The sequence below is a fragment of the Danio aesculapii genome, chromosome 15 (assembly GCF_903798145.1).
Source record: "Danio aesculapii chromosome 15, fDanAes4.1, whole genome shotgun sequence".
In the NCBI taxonomy this organism is placed as follows: domain Eukaryota; kingdom Metazoa; phylum Chordata; class Actinopteri; order Cypriniformes; family Danionidae; genus Danio; species Danio aesculapii.
The window spans coordinates 32,346,556-32,363,680 of record NC_079449.1 but is presented as its reverse complement, the minus strand read 5'-3'; the positions used below and the strand labels follow the sequence as shown (position 1 = coordinate 32,363,680).

General features: G+C 35.1%; 1 protein-coding gene across 5 annotated transcripts in view; it reads right to left on the bottom strand.

The window, feature by feature from the left end:
• Positions 1-2,429: 2,429 nt before the first annotated feature.
• synrg (synergin, gamma) overlaps positions 2,430-17,125 on the bottom strand; it is an 81,708-nt gene continuing 67,012 nt past the window's right edge. For 3 of the 5 annotated variants that reach the window (XM_056474519.1, XM_056474521.1, XM_056474522.1), the window contains 3 exons: positions 14,186-14,224; positions 7,800-7,832; positions 2,430-3,282 (listed from right to left, as the gene is read on the bottom strand). In XM_056474519.1, coding sequence (XP_056330494.1) covers positions 3,151-3,282; positions 7,800-7,832; positions 14,186-14,224 — 204 coding nt within the window. In that variant the 3' untranslated portion in view covers positions 2,430-3,150. The remainder of the gene's footprint in view (positions 3,283-7,799; positions 7,833-14,185; positions 14,225-17,125) is intronic. The other 2 variants (XM_056474520.1, XM_056474523.1) reach the window with 1 other exon arrangement.

Below are 17,125 nucleotides of genomic sequence, written 5' to 3'. Positions count from 1 at the left end.
CGGGAGGAGGCTGAAAGGGAGATTCATCTCTGATCCATCTTCTGGAATATAATGTGCCATTCCCTGATTCGTTAAACCCCTCTCATAAGATCATTAAACAACTGGTAGATGGCAACTATTGATACCAGCAAAATATGCACATGCTCAGTGTGTGAAAGGTCACGCATCAGCTGAAGACAGAGATAGTTTTTCTGAAACGCGATGATGCCAGTCTGGACCAGGAGCTTTTTTATTCTAAAATGACATTTTAAAACAAAAAGACACTAGAGTAAACGGTACCTAAATATGACTTTTAAAAACCTGTTATTGGCTGGACATGCTATCCATTTTGTTAAGGCCAAAAGGGTCTAGAAAAATCCCTGAGACCCAGCCAGTTTGTGGGTGTAATTCATTCTACAATTTATAATTCATTCTACTGTTGGGTAAGTACATGCACAAACACATCCAATCATCTCTTTTAGGGATTCCTGCACAACCTCCCAAGTCTTTTGTTTAGTTGGTCAAAGATCTGCAGATGTGTTTTGACTTAGATCCTTCGACAAAACCAAAGTTTGTCATTCTCAAACCCAGTTCAAGCATGATAATGATCAATATTAGCCATGTTAAAAAATATTCCTTCTTTACTCTGACTATAAGAATGCCAAGAATACATATCTTTCAGCAGTTCCTATTTATTTGTTTTGTATTGATCACTATTTGTGAAAAGATTTCTACAGCAGTCACAGGGCTCGAAATTAACCTTTTTGCTTGGTAGGCGCACCAGCCAAAATTTAGTCGCACCCACCAATTATGAGCACCGTTACTGCAAGTTTTATATGAACAGATTTATTGCATCTGAAATCAACACTAATCAAAACTAACAAACAAAAAATATATATGCTTGTGCGAGAAATATGTCTCAATGAAATCCCGTTATCACAAGAAAATACATTTTTATAGCATAATTGAGTCACCAAAATATACGGGCCGCTCACCAGTCCTGCACGCACTGCTTGACATGAATGAATCTGTTAACAATATGTTAACTGTGCTGTGTTCTCACGGGTGGTGTCTGATATTGCAAAGATGCTTTTGACATATACCTTATTATTTGCATACATCATTTTAATAGCAATACCGGTCTTTTCATGAGCTGCAATATTAGTTTAATCTTAGTCAGTGCAAGCCCTTTTGCGATGGTGTATGTGGTGTTAAATTTTAAATATAGCTGCCACTTGCACGGCTGACAGTGTCTGGCGATTAAATGAAGGATTAAACAGAACCTCTCGTGCTTAAAATGTGTAGATGTGGCAAACAGTTACCTGAAAATTCTGTCTCACAGACTTGCTTTAGTTATTTTCATAGCGGACTTGAAGCCAGTGGAAGTCCTTTATCCACTCTTCGAAAAATGTAGATGGTGGATTAACATTCACAACATGATCAGTAATCAGATGTGCCATTATTTGTAGTTTTAGGTGGTTTCTAAAACAAAATCTGTCAATGTTGTATTCCTTCTCATCTTCAGCGCTTTACATTTTCGCGGTTGTAGCTCTCCCTGTCATCTGAAGGCAGAAGGCATTGATTGAGCAATTGAAGTTGACATGACAACAGTTTTAAACTATTTCTGAGCGCTGCATTTCAAGTGCAAAGATGCATTTTGCACAAATGCTCCCAAATATATTTCGAGCCCTGATTCAAGTCTTGCCACAGAAGTTCAAACATGCTTGCTTGATGCGTGAGAACCAATGAGGTTCATTCATTCTTGCATGTGACACATTATGTTTGAGTTTGTGCAGGGACCAGTAAAGGTTTGTTCCTGTAAGTTAAAAGGGCTGAGCTTCTGAGTTTCTTGAACAATGTTTATATGTGAACAAAATCGATCTGTTCATAATATAAAAACTTGAAATAAACCACCTTACTGTTCTAAGAGGGGACCAAAATTATTTTATTAACAATATAATTGCATCAGCGCCAATAGTCTATTGTAGGGGTGCCCAACCTCAGTTTTGGAGGGCCGGTGTCCTGCAAAGTTTACTTCCAACACCAATTAGACACAGCTGGGCTAGCTAATCAAGCTCTTACCAGGCTTTCTAGAAACACCTTTGCAGGTGTGTTGAGGCAAGTTGGAACTAAACTCAGCAGGACACTGGCTCTCCAGGACCATTTGGATACCCCTGGCCTAGTGGTCAAGTGCGCCAACATATAGCACCGTGACGACCCTTCCCCTCTCTCTGCTACCAATACTTTCCTGTCTGTAACCTTCACTGTCCTATCCAAATTAAAGGTGAAAACCCTCTAAAAATAATTTTATATATAATAAACCCATATCATTGCGTTTCATAGATGAACCAAAATCTTTAATTGGCATGAGGGTAAGTAAATGATCACAGAAATGTCATTTTTGGGTAAACTATCCCCTTCAAGTCCTCAGTAAAACACTGACAATGAGCTTAAGTGAGCAAAACAGTTTAATTTATGTTGTATCCTCGACAAATAATTATTTGTGCCTTATCGAAAAGCAGGAAATGGAAAAGGCTTCACTTTGCATTTCTTACATCCTCAGATTTTAAATTCTTATCAAAGCGCCACACAACAAAGTCCTTCAACAGAGTCATCTCAATACAGAATACTAAATATCACAGCTTCCAGACTTTATATGCTTCATAAAGAGTCTCAGAAAAAAAATATCACAAGCATTCAAAAAACGCTTCCAGACCCACTACTGAAGTAACTTGAGTTCCAGCATAACAACAGAAAATAATTCATAAAAAACACCAATGTCTAAACAATTCTCACTTTGCACCAATCTGATACTTTCGAATGTTTTACCTTTCTTGTTTCAATCATTTTTTAGGACAAATCTGATATTCATAACATGCAGAACTCCTCTGCAGTATTTACTCAACAGCGAAGAATCAACCAACCAGACACTATAGTGCATGACAGAATCGGAAAAAAGTCAGAGACAAAGAGACATTTACAACCTTTAAATAAACTATTAATCAGTAGTACATCATTGATCTGATCTTCTTCCAGACAATGGCAGGTCCAGACAGTTGTGTCCTAAATTCAAGTGGCAAGAGATGTACCATTCGAAGTTGAACAGCGAGAAAAGTGACTAAAGAGTTTTGAACTGACTCCCATGATCCTCCTTCAGACAGCAGATGAGTTCTAGAGCAGGTCAGGCAGGATGAGACCTGGTGGTTTGGGCTCCACACAGTTAATCCAGAAGTTGGCACAGCTGGCGTGGTACTGGTGACCTCCGTACATCAGCTTGAAGTTGTCCGTCTCTGAATTGAAGGCCTGCAGAAGATGTATGAAAGGAAGGGTGAAAACACATTTTTAAGAAAGTCAAAATTGTTGGTAGGGTCGGGATAGGGATTGATCTATTAGGACCTTTTAAGGTAGTTCCTAAGATTGTACTCCACACATTTAAGTTTTATACATATTGAAATGTTTAACAAGAAATTGAACAAAAGGAATTGTTAACTTTCATGAGGGTGAGTAAATTGAGCCAATTTTCAGCTTTTAGGTAAACTTATACAAGGACTATAGAGTACACAAAACATGTTGCTCTTATAGTTTTGAATGGGGAAAATATGGCAAATGAAGCCCCGCAGGAGCCAATCATCGAACGCTATAGACTGATGATTCTCCGGGGGAGGGGGCTCAGACCAGACGTGAGTTTCTGCAGATTTTGTGTGATTCGAACATTTAGAAATGAAACTAAAGAAACAGTTATTGCTTAATTTTATTAGTGATGCCTAATATGAAATTTAATCGTAAGCTTGGCAAGCAATTTTGGAGAATTTTCCCCATTCAAATGATATTTCCAAGCATACTGCACGATAGGCATTACAAAGATGGCCGCCGTGTGAAATTACTTGCCTTAAAGGGACTTTAAGGGTTGTTGCTAGATCAGATACGGTTGCGGCCAGAAGTTAACGAGAATTATTCCTATTATTTATTAAATTTCTCATTTATTGTATTTTATGAACGTCTACCCCTACCCTAACCCTAAACCCAACCATCACATTAACGTAAAAACAGTAGTTGTACTGAGTATTATTTGTGCTATCTATTAAATTACCCAATAAATTTTATTTTTTAACGCCTACCCCCAACCCAACACTAAACCATCACAGTACTGTAAAAATATAAATGATTGTTATACGTGTCATAAAAAATGCTGCTTAACAGTGCTTAATTTGTAAATTGCAAGGTATTGGGGATCGGTATTGCGGACGAAAGTGAGGGTTGGTGAGTTGCGAAAGAAAGTAAAGTGCGGAAGAGTGGGGCAGGAGTGCATGTGAGGAGGGGAATCAGTAAAATAAGGTGCCGGATCAGATGTCAGAGGTGCCGGATCCGGCTTGTTCCGGCACAAATTAAGCCCTGCTGCTATATTTATGTGCATTTCGCATTTTGGTCAGCCACGTATCCAATCTAGACTTTACCAACTTTAAGAATACATCCTACATATTTAAAAAGTTTTTAAAAGAACACATTTTAAAACTGCTGTTACAGCTTTGAACGTTTTAATTTAAAAGAGCAAGATCTCTATTAGACTCAACAGGTATTAAACTGAACCTAAATGTTACATCTGAAAATCAGACAGAAGTATGGCATATCATCACACTCCATGAAAGAGACAAGAGCTTAACGGTGTGAAGACACAATTTGCAGAATCAATACAGGAAAAAGTGTGCAATCCTCCCACACATGCCCTATATATAGTAAAGCGAAATAAAGAACCCAGTGAACTTCACTCAATACATCGAGGCGAAGTGTGCGAGTGTGCTTTCCTTCTGAAAGGCACAGCTGTAGTCGTGCATTTGTGATAAGGCAGTGATGATATGGACGTTATGCAGAATGAAGCTCTGATGAAAAATGCGAGTTGATGCTGGAAGGAGAAATGAGTCATGTTGTGAATCATGTCCTCCCACACTGATACTATGAACGCACACGCTCCATTTCAAACCTTTCTTTCATATGCTCAATAAACACTGTTGTCCTGTTTAAAGGATGTGTGCTGAACAACAACAAAAATCACAAAAAGGGGTTCTTGATGTTAGTATCTTGTATCATGTTTTGTTTTTGTTTTTTTTTGTGTGTGTGTGCATTAGTGTGAAGACTTTAAATCCAACAACTAACAGATATTCTGTATCATTTAGCTGCCTCCCAAACTGGAAATACCTGTTTGAATCCCACCAAGGCCTTGGCAAGTATAACCAGAGGGTTGGTGCCATGAACCAGGATAAGAGTGAGGTTTTAAGGGGTGAGTGTATCAAGTGCTAGCTAGTAGCTGTGGTTCATGTAAATTTCAAGTTAGTGTACCCGCCTCCCATGCCAGAAAAACTGGTTTGAATCCCACTCAAAGCATGGCAAGTTGAATTGGAGGGGTTACACTGGTGCAGTGACCCAGATGAGAGTGACATTTTGTGGGCTTAGTATAACAGAGACTAGTAAGCAGTTAGCAGCAAAACAACAACATGTTAGTGCACCTGCTTCACATGCTGAAAACAGTTGTTTAAACCTTGCTTGGTGAAGAGAAATGATGCAAGAGGGTTGAATTGGTGGCTTAATATAGCTAGAAATCAGGATATCTGTGCATTGCACCCACTACCAAAAATAACATGGGGTCATTAAGAAATGGAGGGGTTACGTTGGTGCCGTGACCCAGATGAGAGTGATTGTATTGGAGGCGCTCTCATAGCCGAAGTTGTGCAAGAAAACCTCACATTAAACCTGCCACCTATGCCAGAAACAGTTGTTTCAGGGTGAGTGCAGATCAAATAGAACTAGAAAGTTATAGTGGTGCTGTGTTTCAGCTGGGTTTGGGGATTAAATGTAGCAGAGGCCAGCTAGAAGCAGTGAACTTCCCTCTTCTGGCCTCAAGTGATCTGCTAGCAACTGGTGCAATAGGCTGCAATCTTTATCAACCTTCTTAGTGCACTTGTCTACCATTCTAGGCAAGGGGACTAGAACCGAAGAAGTTACTTTAGCAAAGTGACCTGAATGGGAGTGAGGTTTGGGGGCAACTATAACAATTTAGTTGGAGTTGTGCAAGTAAACCTCTCATGTTGAGGCATCTGCTGGATACAATGACTTCAATCTCACTCAGAACAAGAGTGTTACACTTGGTGGGGTGAACTTGCTGGGAATGAAGTTTGTGCACGTAAACCTCATATGTTAATGCACCATGTCCCATGTCAGAAATACCAAATTTAGAAGTGGAGGTGTTACATTTGTGCCGTGACCTCAGTGGGAATAAGGATTAGGGGGGTGAGCGTAAGAGAGGCCTCCTAGTTGGAGTAAGGCAAGTAAACCACCTCACATTAGTGAGCTCCCATATTGAAAAGTCTTGTTTGAATCATAATCTGAGAATGGTGAACAGAATTCAAGAGGTAAAACTGCTGCCATGACCCTAAAGAGGGTAAGATTTAAGAATGAGATTGTAATGAAGGCCAGCTAGTAGGAGCTGTGTGAGTAAAACTGATTGCCCTGGCCTCAAAAAGCATGGTAACAATTGATGTTCTTTAACATCTTTGTTAGCGTAACACTCTCCCATGGCAGAAATACTGGTTAGAATCCAACTCAGAGCAGGACATGTAAAATGGGAAAGGTCCCATAAACACAGCTAATTCCAACTTAATATACTGTAGATGGCAACACGAACCCTATTCTTTTAGAATCTTTTTTAGCATTGGGAATATTCACAACATACTAACTATGTTTCTATCCAAAGACGGAAATTAAACTGGTGTGTAAAACTGCAAAATTTGCACACAAAAAAAGCAGTTTCCATCCAATTTGTCAAAGAGAACAAAATGGTCACTTCCTGAAAAACTGGGACCAAATATCAAAAAAGAAAAATTAAATTTACAGCAATAGAAGACGACACTGTTGACATTTTTCTTATATAATAACCTACTTGTTCCCCTGAAGATGAAATTCAATGAACACGCTGTGGCTTTTGGAGGTGTGAGACGCTATTTGGCAACGAAGCAGCTTAAGACAATTCTGGGGGTAATAATTCTAACCCACTTTGATGACAGACTTTGTCTAAGAAATTTTAAAATGACCAAAACAACATTTCAGATGTTTTAAAATGTGGTCGGTCTGCTGGTTTGTCCATTATTACAGTCCCATCTTTTGCCATCACATGATCTATTAAAACAAAATGACTTTGATGTTCACTCTGGAACTTATTTGGTAAATGTGTTTCCACCATAGTTTATGTGGGCATTTTTCTTATCGGATAAAAAGTCTATCCTACTTAGGTGAGTGCACACGATTTTTAAGTGCATTTTTTAAAATAATATGTTCATCTTATCATTTCCATTAAGTATTTTAAAGCAATATTCCATAAAAATTGGTGGATGGAAACAGCTACTGTCAGTCAGTCCCCTCACCTATGCACTTCCTTTCTCTCACACTTTCTGCGTGTTGTAGTGCAGTGATGTGCATGTCTGAGAGGACATTTGAACAACACATTGCGAAGAAATAATTGATCCCATGGTATATACATGCGCGTGTGAGTATATTGCACATAGGAGCAGCAGCTGCAGCATAAGATCTTTTTCTCTCCTCTCTGTCTGCTACAGATGAACAGGTGGCTCAGAGCCTCTGAAAAGGTCATCCTAATTCAACTGACCTTGTTTAGCTGGCGGAAAGGTTAATTACTATCTGATTGCAAACACACAGTGCATCCTACCTGCAAAGATGACAACACTTGTTACCACAGCGTCTGAAGGCCAGTGATGGACACTTCAGCCTTAGCTACAATACATTTGCTATAGTGAAAAACATGAAATATTTACCCTTAATTTGGAGCGAGTGTCTTTTGTCAGTGCCTGCAAGTAGCACAAACAGGTCAGCATCAGCGTTAGTACAGAGTCTTTTCTTCTTTTCTTTTGGTTAATGAGCAAAACCATAGCCCCAGAGACCCAAAGTGGAAGAGGTGGAGTTAAAATAGAAAACAAGAAAGGGCAACTGTGGATATGACAAATAATTAGATGTAACGATCATGTTAACGAAGTTTGAGATATGTAAAAAAGCACCAACAATGTTCATTCAAAAGTTTGGGTTGGCATAATTTATGTTTTGAAAGTCTCTTACAGTAAAAAGAGGATTATTGGAAAATAACTGTTTTCTATTTCAGTGTTAAATGCTATACCCGTATTGCCGTAATGGCAGCTACACTGGGATCTCCATAGAAATGCTGCACAGATTTTCCACCGGTCTTAGGCTACGAATATGTGTACCACATATCAACAGAACAAAACAGATATAGGACCACAAACTGTAAATTGTGAGCACATGCACCTGTTTTTCAGTCACTTAAAACCCTCATGTCCTGTCAGAGCTTCAATTCGGTAATGTTTACACCTATCTTTTGGATATTCCTCAAAAATGTTGTCATTAGTGATGATTAGTGTTATAGATCATAAGTGTCTGCTTTCATGTTTGGTGTAATTTTTTTTTATTAATATTTGCTGGTACGGAAAATCTATTCGTTCACTTCTGTTATTTATACTTTGACTTTGCATTTTAAACTGTGATTGCACTTAACCGCCAAAATTACAATAGAAACTGTGTGAAAAGCATACAAACGTACTGACAGTTGTATGTACCATTGATTGCTATGGCTCACTAAGCTATGTTTCCATTCATTATTAAATTAAATGTATGCGCAAAACTGGAATATCGCATAAAACACATGCGAATAAAGCAGCGTTTCCATACAATGAGTCAAAGAAAACAAAATAAACACTTCCTGATTAACTGGCGCCAAATATCAAAAGTAAAAAATGTATTTGATGTGGTAGGAGAAGCTGCGTGAATCTTCTCTTTATTTAAAAAATTGCAAACGCCGACATGTAATGAACGTGTGGTGGCATTTGAAGACGTGAAACGCAGAGCTCTTGACAGTTCTGGAGGTAATTAATAATATAATATCATTAATACTGAAATGGTTAATCTCTTATAACAAAATCACATGACCTTTTTTAATGCGCATGCTGGAATTTGTTCAGTAAAAGTGTTTCCATTGCAGTTTATGACCATCTTTTCTTATCGAATAAAAGGATTATCCTGCTCAGTTGTGCGCATACATTTTTTATGCGCATTTTCAAAACTTATGCGCATCTTGGTGTTTCCATCAACCGTTTTTTTATGCGCATCTCTAAAATGCACATAAAAATAAGTAGATGGAAACATAGCTAATGATGTTAACGTCCGACACAAATCCATGTATATTTCCTTTCTAAATGTTCTTTCTGTAAAGAAATACTGCCAACGTGTGTCTCATGTTGATTAGTAATGCTATATTTTATTGCGCAACAATTATCTGGGGTTTTTTTTAGCTAAAAAAGAGAAATTACTCTGCGCATGACTTGGCGGTCAGCGGGAGATAGGAATGACATTCCCCTAATGCCTAATGGTGTGACGGCACTTGAAAACTATCAATTGCCAGAGCTCAATGTTCACCTGCTATTACTGCTGTTTTCATTGTCACACAATCCTTCAGAAATCATTATAGTATTCTGTTTTTTGGAGTGAAAATTGTATTGCATCAATTATGTGTAAAGCAAACAAACAAACAAAAAAAAAGAAAGAAAAAATCATTTGAAATTGAAACATTTTGTTATAAAAAGTCAGTCCTTGCAGAACAAAATCATAATTTTTGAAAAATAATAATGAATTCATCTTTCACACCCAAAGGTTTTGAATGGATACATACTGTGTACTCGTATAAACAATGCATTGTAAATGCACTACGCAGTAATGTGAACATACATTTAAATATTAAATAAATTAGAGCTGTAGAAGAATAATCAACAATGAATCCAATGACTAGTTCACTACGTAACTATCCTTGATTATTCCAAGATTGTGGAAACACTGGCATAAACGCAAAATCAACAGTATGCATTTTTGAGTGTGTGCATGCTTGTTTGTGAAAAACTTCCAATTAATTAGCACCAAGTGTTTTTTATACTGTAGTTAGTTTGTCCACCAACCATGTGATTATGGCAGGACGTTTAAAAAAAAACAACAGACTTCACAACATCAGAGTATTGCTTACAACGTTTCAACTATGTATTTTGGACAATGCATAATTACAAAAGAGACCAATTACCTGTTAAATATTAATAAACTTCTTTTTTGAGAGCTGAACATTCTGTGCTGGTGCTATATTGAAACAGCTCTTGTATTACATCCTGTAAATGGTACACTGTGCTAATGAATGACTTGCATTCTTGCAGGCAAGGCTCAAATACAAGCCAATCCCGATGGCCTCCTTTTAACTGCTGCTTGTTGTTTGTTCATATTAGCTGGAGTCTGTTGTGCTACAGGTGCTTGAGTGAAATAACCTGGCATAAAGCCCGTCTAACAGACTAAGGGATTTTAATAGGACGTTGTATTAGGCTAATATTTTGGGGATATTTTTTACATTTATAATCTAAGCTGCTCTATTTTAAAATGGTCGCCCCAAAAATTGGAATTTACACTTGGAAATTAAAGGTGATATATGGATATTATACATACAGTAGTCAACATTTGATATGAAGTGGACCAAAAAATGTTTTCAAAATTGTCCTATGACAAGAATGCGTGTTGTTCAATAGTTTTAGCACTAATTTGATGAAAGGTAATGATCCACTTGACTACTGTAAGGTCAAAATTATTAGCCCCTTTAATCAAATTTTTTTCCCCAGATAGTCTACAGAACAAACCATCGTTATACACTAACTTGCCTAATTACCCTAACCTGCCTAGTTAACCTAATTAAGCCTTTAAATGTCACTTTAAGCTGTATAGAAGTGTCTTGAAAAATATCTAGTCAAATATTATTTACTGTCATCATGTCAAAGACAAAATAAATCAGTTATTAGAGATGAGTTATTAAAACTATTATGATTAGAAATGTGTTGAAAAAAATCTTCTCTCCGTTAAACAGAAATTGAGGAAAAAATAAACAGGATGGGAGGCTAACAATTCTGACTATTTCCTTATTTTGACTATTTTTGATCAAATAAATGCACCCAAAGTGAGCATTTCTTTTAAAAGCACCAAACTCCAAACTTTCGACTCATCCTCATGCACATTCAGTTTTCTAAAACAAATAGAAGTGTAATGTAATGCAATGCAAACACACTGTTGCCCAATCTTGTGGTCCAATCCAGTTAGTACTGTAAATGCAGAAGCATCGCAATCTCCCCAGTGAGAATCTCCACCTGTAGACCCCACACCACCTTCAAAACCATCTCCATCCCAAAACCCTGATTTCAATCATCCCAGACCCAAAACAGGCAATTAAAAAGCGTGTTATTAATTGAACGTCAGGAGCAGATGGAAACGGCTCCATGAATCTGCGGCAGATATTATATTAGCACCTGTGTTTATGCTCGCTGTGACTGATGGCTGAGCTACATCTGCTCCTCACACATCCATCCCATGATTCCTTGCTGTTCAGAGCCCCTCCTTCCCCCTATGAGGAGTGTTTACCCGCGATTACATCAGCAAACCTTGACCGCTGTGTGTGTGTTAATGTGAGGAAGATTGAGGAGGGCTTCAGTGAGACCAGGAATCTTAATGAGCTGATTGGTCATTATGTGTTAATGAGGTGACTGGCAATGCGATGATCACGTGTTCAGACTGGTGCAGGACCAGATTGTGTTTATCAATAGAAGAGTTAAAGGAATAGTTCACCAAAAATAGTAATTATAGCATCATTGTTTACTCACTGTAATTAAGATCTATAAGTACTAAGCATGTTATTATAGTTAACTAAAACTAAAGCAAAATAAAGGTCTTTATTACTTGAAATAAAATAAACAGCAACTAAAATAATGATTTTTTTTATCATATTAATTTATTATTCATGACTTAATTTATTTCCATTTTATTTGTACTTATTTTATTGTAAAAAAACTATATTTATTATCATTATTAACATTTATTCAACATTTAGTAAAACTGAATAATACAAATAAAATAAGATATACCTGACAGTGCGTCCCGGTAGTTTCCATCGCATAAATGTAGATATATTTTCATAATAGATTTACAGCAAAGAAAACATTTTATACTCAAAGATTGGAATAATTTAAAAAAATAGTTTTTACAGTATATGCACACTATAAAAGCTACTAATGCAAGCTGTAATCCACTTAAATTAGCACACCTATTTGATTGCGCGATTGCTCTGTTTTCTCTCCCTCCTCTGGTCACATATCAGGTCAGTTACCCCGATTCGTTCTGGAACCTCACAATTTACAAAGCACTGCATATTAACAAAAAACGTTAACTAAATAACTTTAAAGGACAAAAAAGTGACTTTAAATTTGCATTAAGAAAGAAAATATCCATTAAAAATGTTCTACAAAGGAACAAACTAATCAGATTTATAAAATGTGTATTCTTGTTATATTGTTACATAAAAAATTTAAAATAAATAAATATATATTAAATAAATAAATATATATAAATCTATACATATATATAAATCTATATACATATACACACAGTGCTCAGTGTATACGAGTATGCCCCTCACAAATCTCTCATTTAAATTCATATTTTCTATAGGAAGCTCTACAATATTATCTTTGTGCATATACATTAGATTAGTCAGTACTGAAGCCAAATCTGAAGCTAGTCTAAAAAAAATACTTATGATAATGGTCCAAAAAATGAGTAGCCCAAATTTATATGTTATAGATAAATATTAAATGAAAATTAAATGAAAGAGCAAAATTCAAGAGAAACAAAAAAATCTAAAATTGTTGAAATTTACATGTTTGGTATTTTTCCCCCCAATATTTCACATTAATTTAAATGTATTATATACTTTCTATTTCTAAAGACGTTTAGTGACTAAAATATTATTTTAATAAATATATCCATTTAATAAATCTGTTTTGAATAAATGCACTCAAATATATGACCTATATTCACAGAGAAATGGATAAAAATATTCAGATACTCAGTTATGCTGAGCACTATATATATATATATATATATATATATATATATATATATATATATATATATATATATATATATATATATATATATATATATATATATATATATATATATATATATATATATATATATATATATATATACACATTTGTGTTTGCAATTAATAAATAAAAAAAACATTGAAATTAAATTAAACAGAGCAAATTAATAGAAATGAATTTCATATATTTTAATGAAACAAAAAAAAACTATATATTTTAATAAACCTAAGTAGATTTTTTGCAATTGGTCTGGAAAATAGCAGTTTAAACATTCTGCGGTATATAAGAGAAACAATAAATAAATAACTTAAAAATTGCATTAACAAAGAAAATATACATTTAAAACTGACAAAACCACAAATTAAACAGATTTATAATATTTGATTTCTTGTAAACTTGTTATATACAAATGTTTATGTGTGTGTATATATATACACATTTAACAGAACAAATTCATACGCTGAAAAAAAAATTATTTCTGCAAATCTTGCAAACAATTTATAAGGGTTGAATTTGAACAAACAAATTAAATTTAGCAATGTTTAACTTAATTCATTTGTTTAAATTAAGCCCAAATAAATTGTTTACAAGCACTTATCTTAAAAAAAAATGTAGTAAATCCAGTGTAGAAACAAATAGAACAATTAATAAAACCAAATGAAGCTTAAAACTTCTGCTAAGCATCTTTTATCTCCCATGAAAGACAAACAAAAAGGATTTGGATTCAATTGAGAGTAAACAGTTGACATAATTCTCACATTTTTGTGTGAACTAATCCCTTAATATGACACTTCCAATCCCCTCCGGGAGGCCAAAATGCCAAACACATCACGCTTTAGCCTCTGGTCTTATGATTTTAGCCACCAATCAGATTGACTTGCTGCTTTGGAAAGACAAGCTGGACATAAAAGATTCCAGTAAATGTGGAGAAAACGGGAGTTAGGAGCTCGTAGCCAAATTAAAGAGCTAAAGATAATGGAATGAAAGCATGGCCTTGACCAAGCTTCTGTAGATTGAGATGCGTGAGTCAGAGAGAGCTGTTTTTGGCAGTCTGAAAGGAGACGAGAGGCGAGAGGTGAGTTCTGGTCATTTTGGCAGCACAACCCGACAGTGTTTGCCTGTCTGACCCCTGAAAACAAGCTGCAAATTGGACTTGAGGCAGAAAATCCTACTCTTTTAAACAGGCGTCCAAAAGTGTTCTCGTCTTTCTTCTGCAAAATTGTGAAAATCAAAGGAACAGTCAGGAGGGATGGGTTTTTTCTGTTTGTTTTGTGCACTGGGAAACTTAAATGAATCATCTGTTCAATCATTTAAGGCAATAGTTCAACTGAGCATTTTCGATGATATTACAATGAAAGTGGACTGGAGCTTTCAGGCACCAGCATCATAAAAGTAGTTCAATGTCTTTAACCACATCTTTGTTTGAGAATAGGCCAATTTAACCCAATATAGACTAATGAACTTCCTTTACTCTTCAGTTCTTAACCACTGGAGTGGATCAGGTTAATTTTATCTGATGTTAAAACTATTAAAACATTTTTGGTAAATAAAATAAAGCTAAAATGAAAATTATAATACAAAGATTTAATACATTATTTAATGATATATATAAATGCTTAATTTAACAATCATGTGCTCTTGGGTATGTGTTTTTTATCCACTCTGGGGTGATTTTGAGGGTTAAATTGGCCAGAACCTTCTCTGTGTTTCAGCAAATTGAATGATTTTTGGTGACAAGTTTTAATTTGATGCACATTTTGGGAAAAAGCTTTGGAATTCTTCAAACAATTACAGCTGTCAATATACTCTAAGTAAATTTATAACCCTTTCGTTATGTTTGTGGCAGTTTTTGCCAATTTGAACGATACACAAGGGGTTAAAACTAAAATGAAACAAAATAACTTCAACTACATCTTAAGAAAGCTGGCAAATAACTGAATGAACTGAAAATATGTATTATTAACAAACGTTAAAATTATTTAATATATATTGTTTATTAAAGAAATATCCTTTCTTGAACGATGAAATGTCTGATCCAAGTTCATTGTAATGATGTTGGGGAAAAAGGCAACAAGAGTTTTTGAGTTCTACAGAACAGTGTATGTCAAAAAGGCATGGAGCAATGTGTGGGAATAAATCATAAATCTTCAATATTCAATTTTGGGTGAAATATTCCTTTATTATATGATATATATACTGTATTGGGGGAAAAAAGGTGCTGTTTGGATTTTAAGCAAGCAAATAAAGCCATGGGAAAAAAATAAGAGAAAAGTAGTTAATTCTGAATTTCTCTCGATATATAATTTGACAGTATGGCAAGAAATTATTATTTTTTTAATCTATAAACTAATCAGAGGAGTAATTTACACTGAGGACATTCTATTCAATACTATTAATGCTAACAGGATATATCCCCCTCCCCCAAACTTTAAATGATTTCTTTATCCAAGTGCCGTGATCGCCACAGAGGACAGAGAGAGCAATATTTCCACTAATAACATCAAATAACTCCATTTATATCCAATAATAATAGCATGCATGCTCTAAAAATAACTCACATGAGCAGGTTTTGTGGTTTTTAACAGTCACCAAGGAAACGGCAAGCAGCAACAGTCGATTTTAATGTCAATTTTGATGAAAAAAGAAGATACGAGTTTGTTGAGGTCAGAATAATCATATTTTCTGCCAGACAGAATCTGTCCACATCTGTTGATGCTAGTCTAATGTGTATGAATTTGTGCTGCACAGACAATTAGCACCAGGTAATGTAAATATTTAATTTTATTTTCATTAACTAAAGGTGGTTGTTTATGCATGAAGGACCATTAATTAGAGAATAATATATAATTTTCGTATAATTTGCCTACATTTAAATTTTGTTGCTGTCTATCTGTAGTTGATATTGCAAAATAGTGATTCAGCACACATGGCTCATGAACAGTTTTTTTTTAAATACATTTTTAGGTTAATTTGAAATCATCTTTTTCCTTTTTTTTTCTTTCGTAATCCCCATGGTCCTTAAATATTTGTAAATGCAGTAAATGGGATTTAAATCGAAAACATTTTTCCCCATTTTCCCCACACACACACACACACACACACACGCACGCACACACACACACACACACACACACTTTTCAAACCAAAATTACACCCTTGAAACTAATGATATAATTTCTTCTGAATTTACAATCAGTAATGAAGTCTGCACTGCGCTCGTGTTTTTTTATTGTTCATTTTTTAATTGTTTAAGTGTTAATCTTGTTAATAATATCATTCAGAAGGTCATGATTTGCACTCGATAAATAATTATTTTACATAGCTTCATTTTACATTCTTAGGAGACAAAACACAAACGTTGACACAATGCCTTCCTCAGTGTGTGGCACAATCTTCTCACTCCACCCGCTTATTCCAGTCAATCACATTACGTTATTAGTTAGACGACTACTCAATAGTCAATAATAATCAATAATATACAGAAATGAAAATCTAATTTTTGTTTCAATAGAGCTAACGACACAAGAATGATTTCTTTCACCTGTAAAAGCATTATCTCCACTGTACAGGAAAATAAACATTTCAATTATCATCATTCACTTTTTCGTCAACTAATACAATGAAATTCCGACAGTCTAACTAATGACGTAATGTGATTGTCTAAGGAAGGCATTGTGCCGAAACGAGTTTTGTATCTCCTATGAATGTAAAATAAAGCTATATAAAGTAATTATTTAACAAGTGTGAATCATGACCTTGTGAATATACAGTAAAAATGTTGTTTAACGATTTTTTTTTTGCATTAACGTGCCGTTATCAGACATGTCTACACTATGTTTAGATGGAATAATACCACCAATTTTACTTCAGGAGCGTTAAGAAATCATTATTTGTTTCCACAACAATTGGAAACAGTTGCTATCTAACAGTTGCTAGGAAAAAAGGAAGAAATATTATAGCACATTTATTTGACTAAAACATAAAGCAAATATTACGATTTTACCCTTTAAATAAGAAATAAAATTAATCCAGAGAAACTGAGAATTTTTTAAGTGGTCTCTTACATTTTTTCCATAGCTGTACTGAAAAAAAATCAATGCTGTAAAAACCTA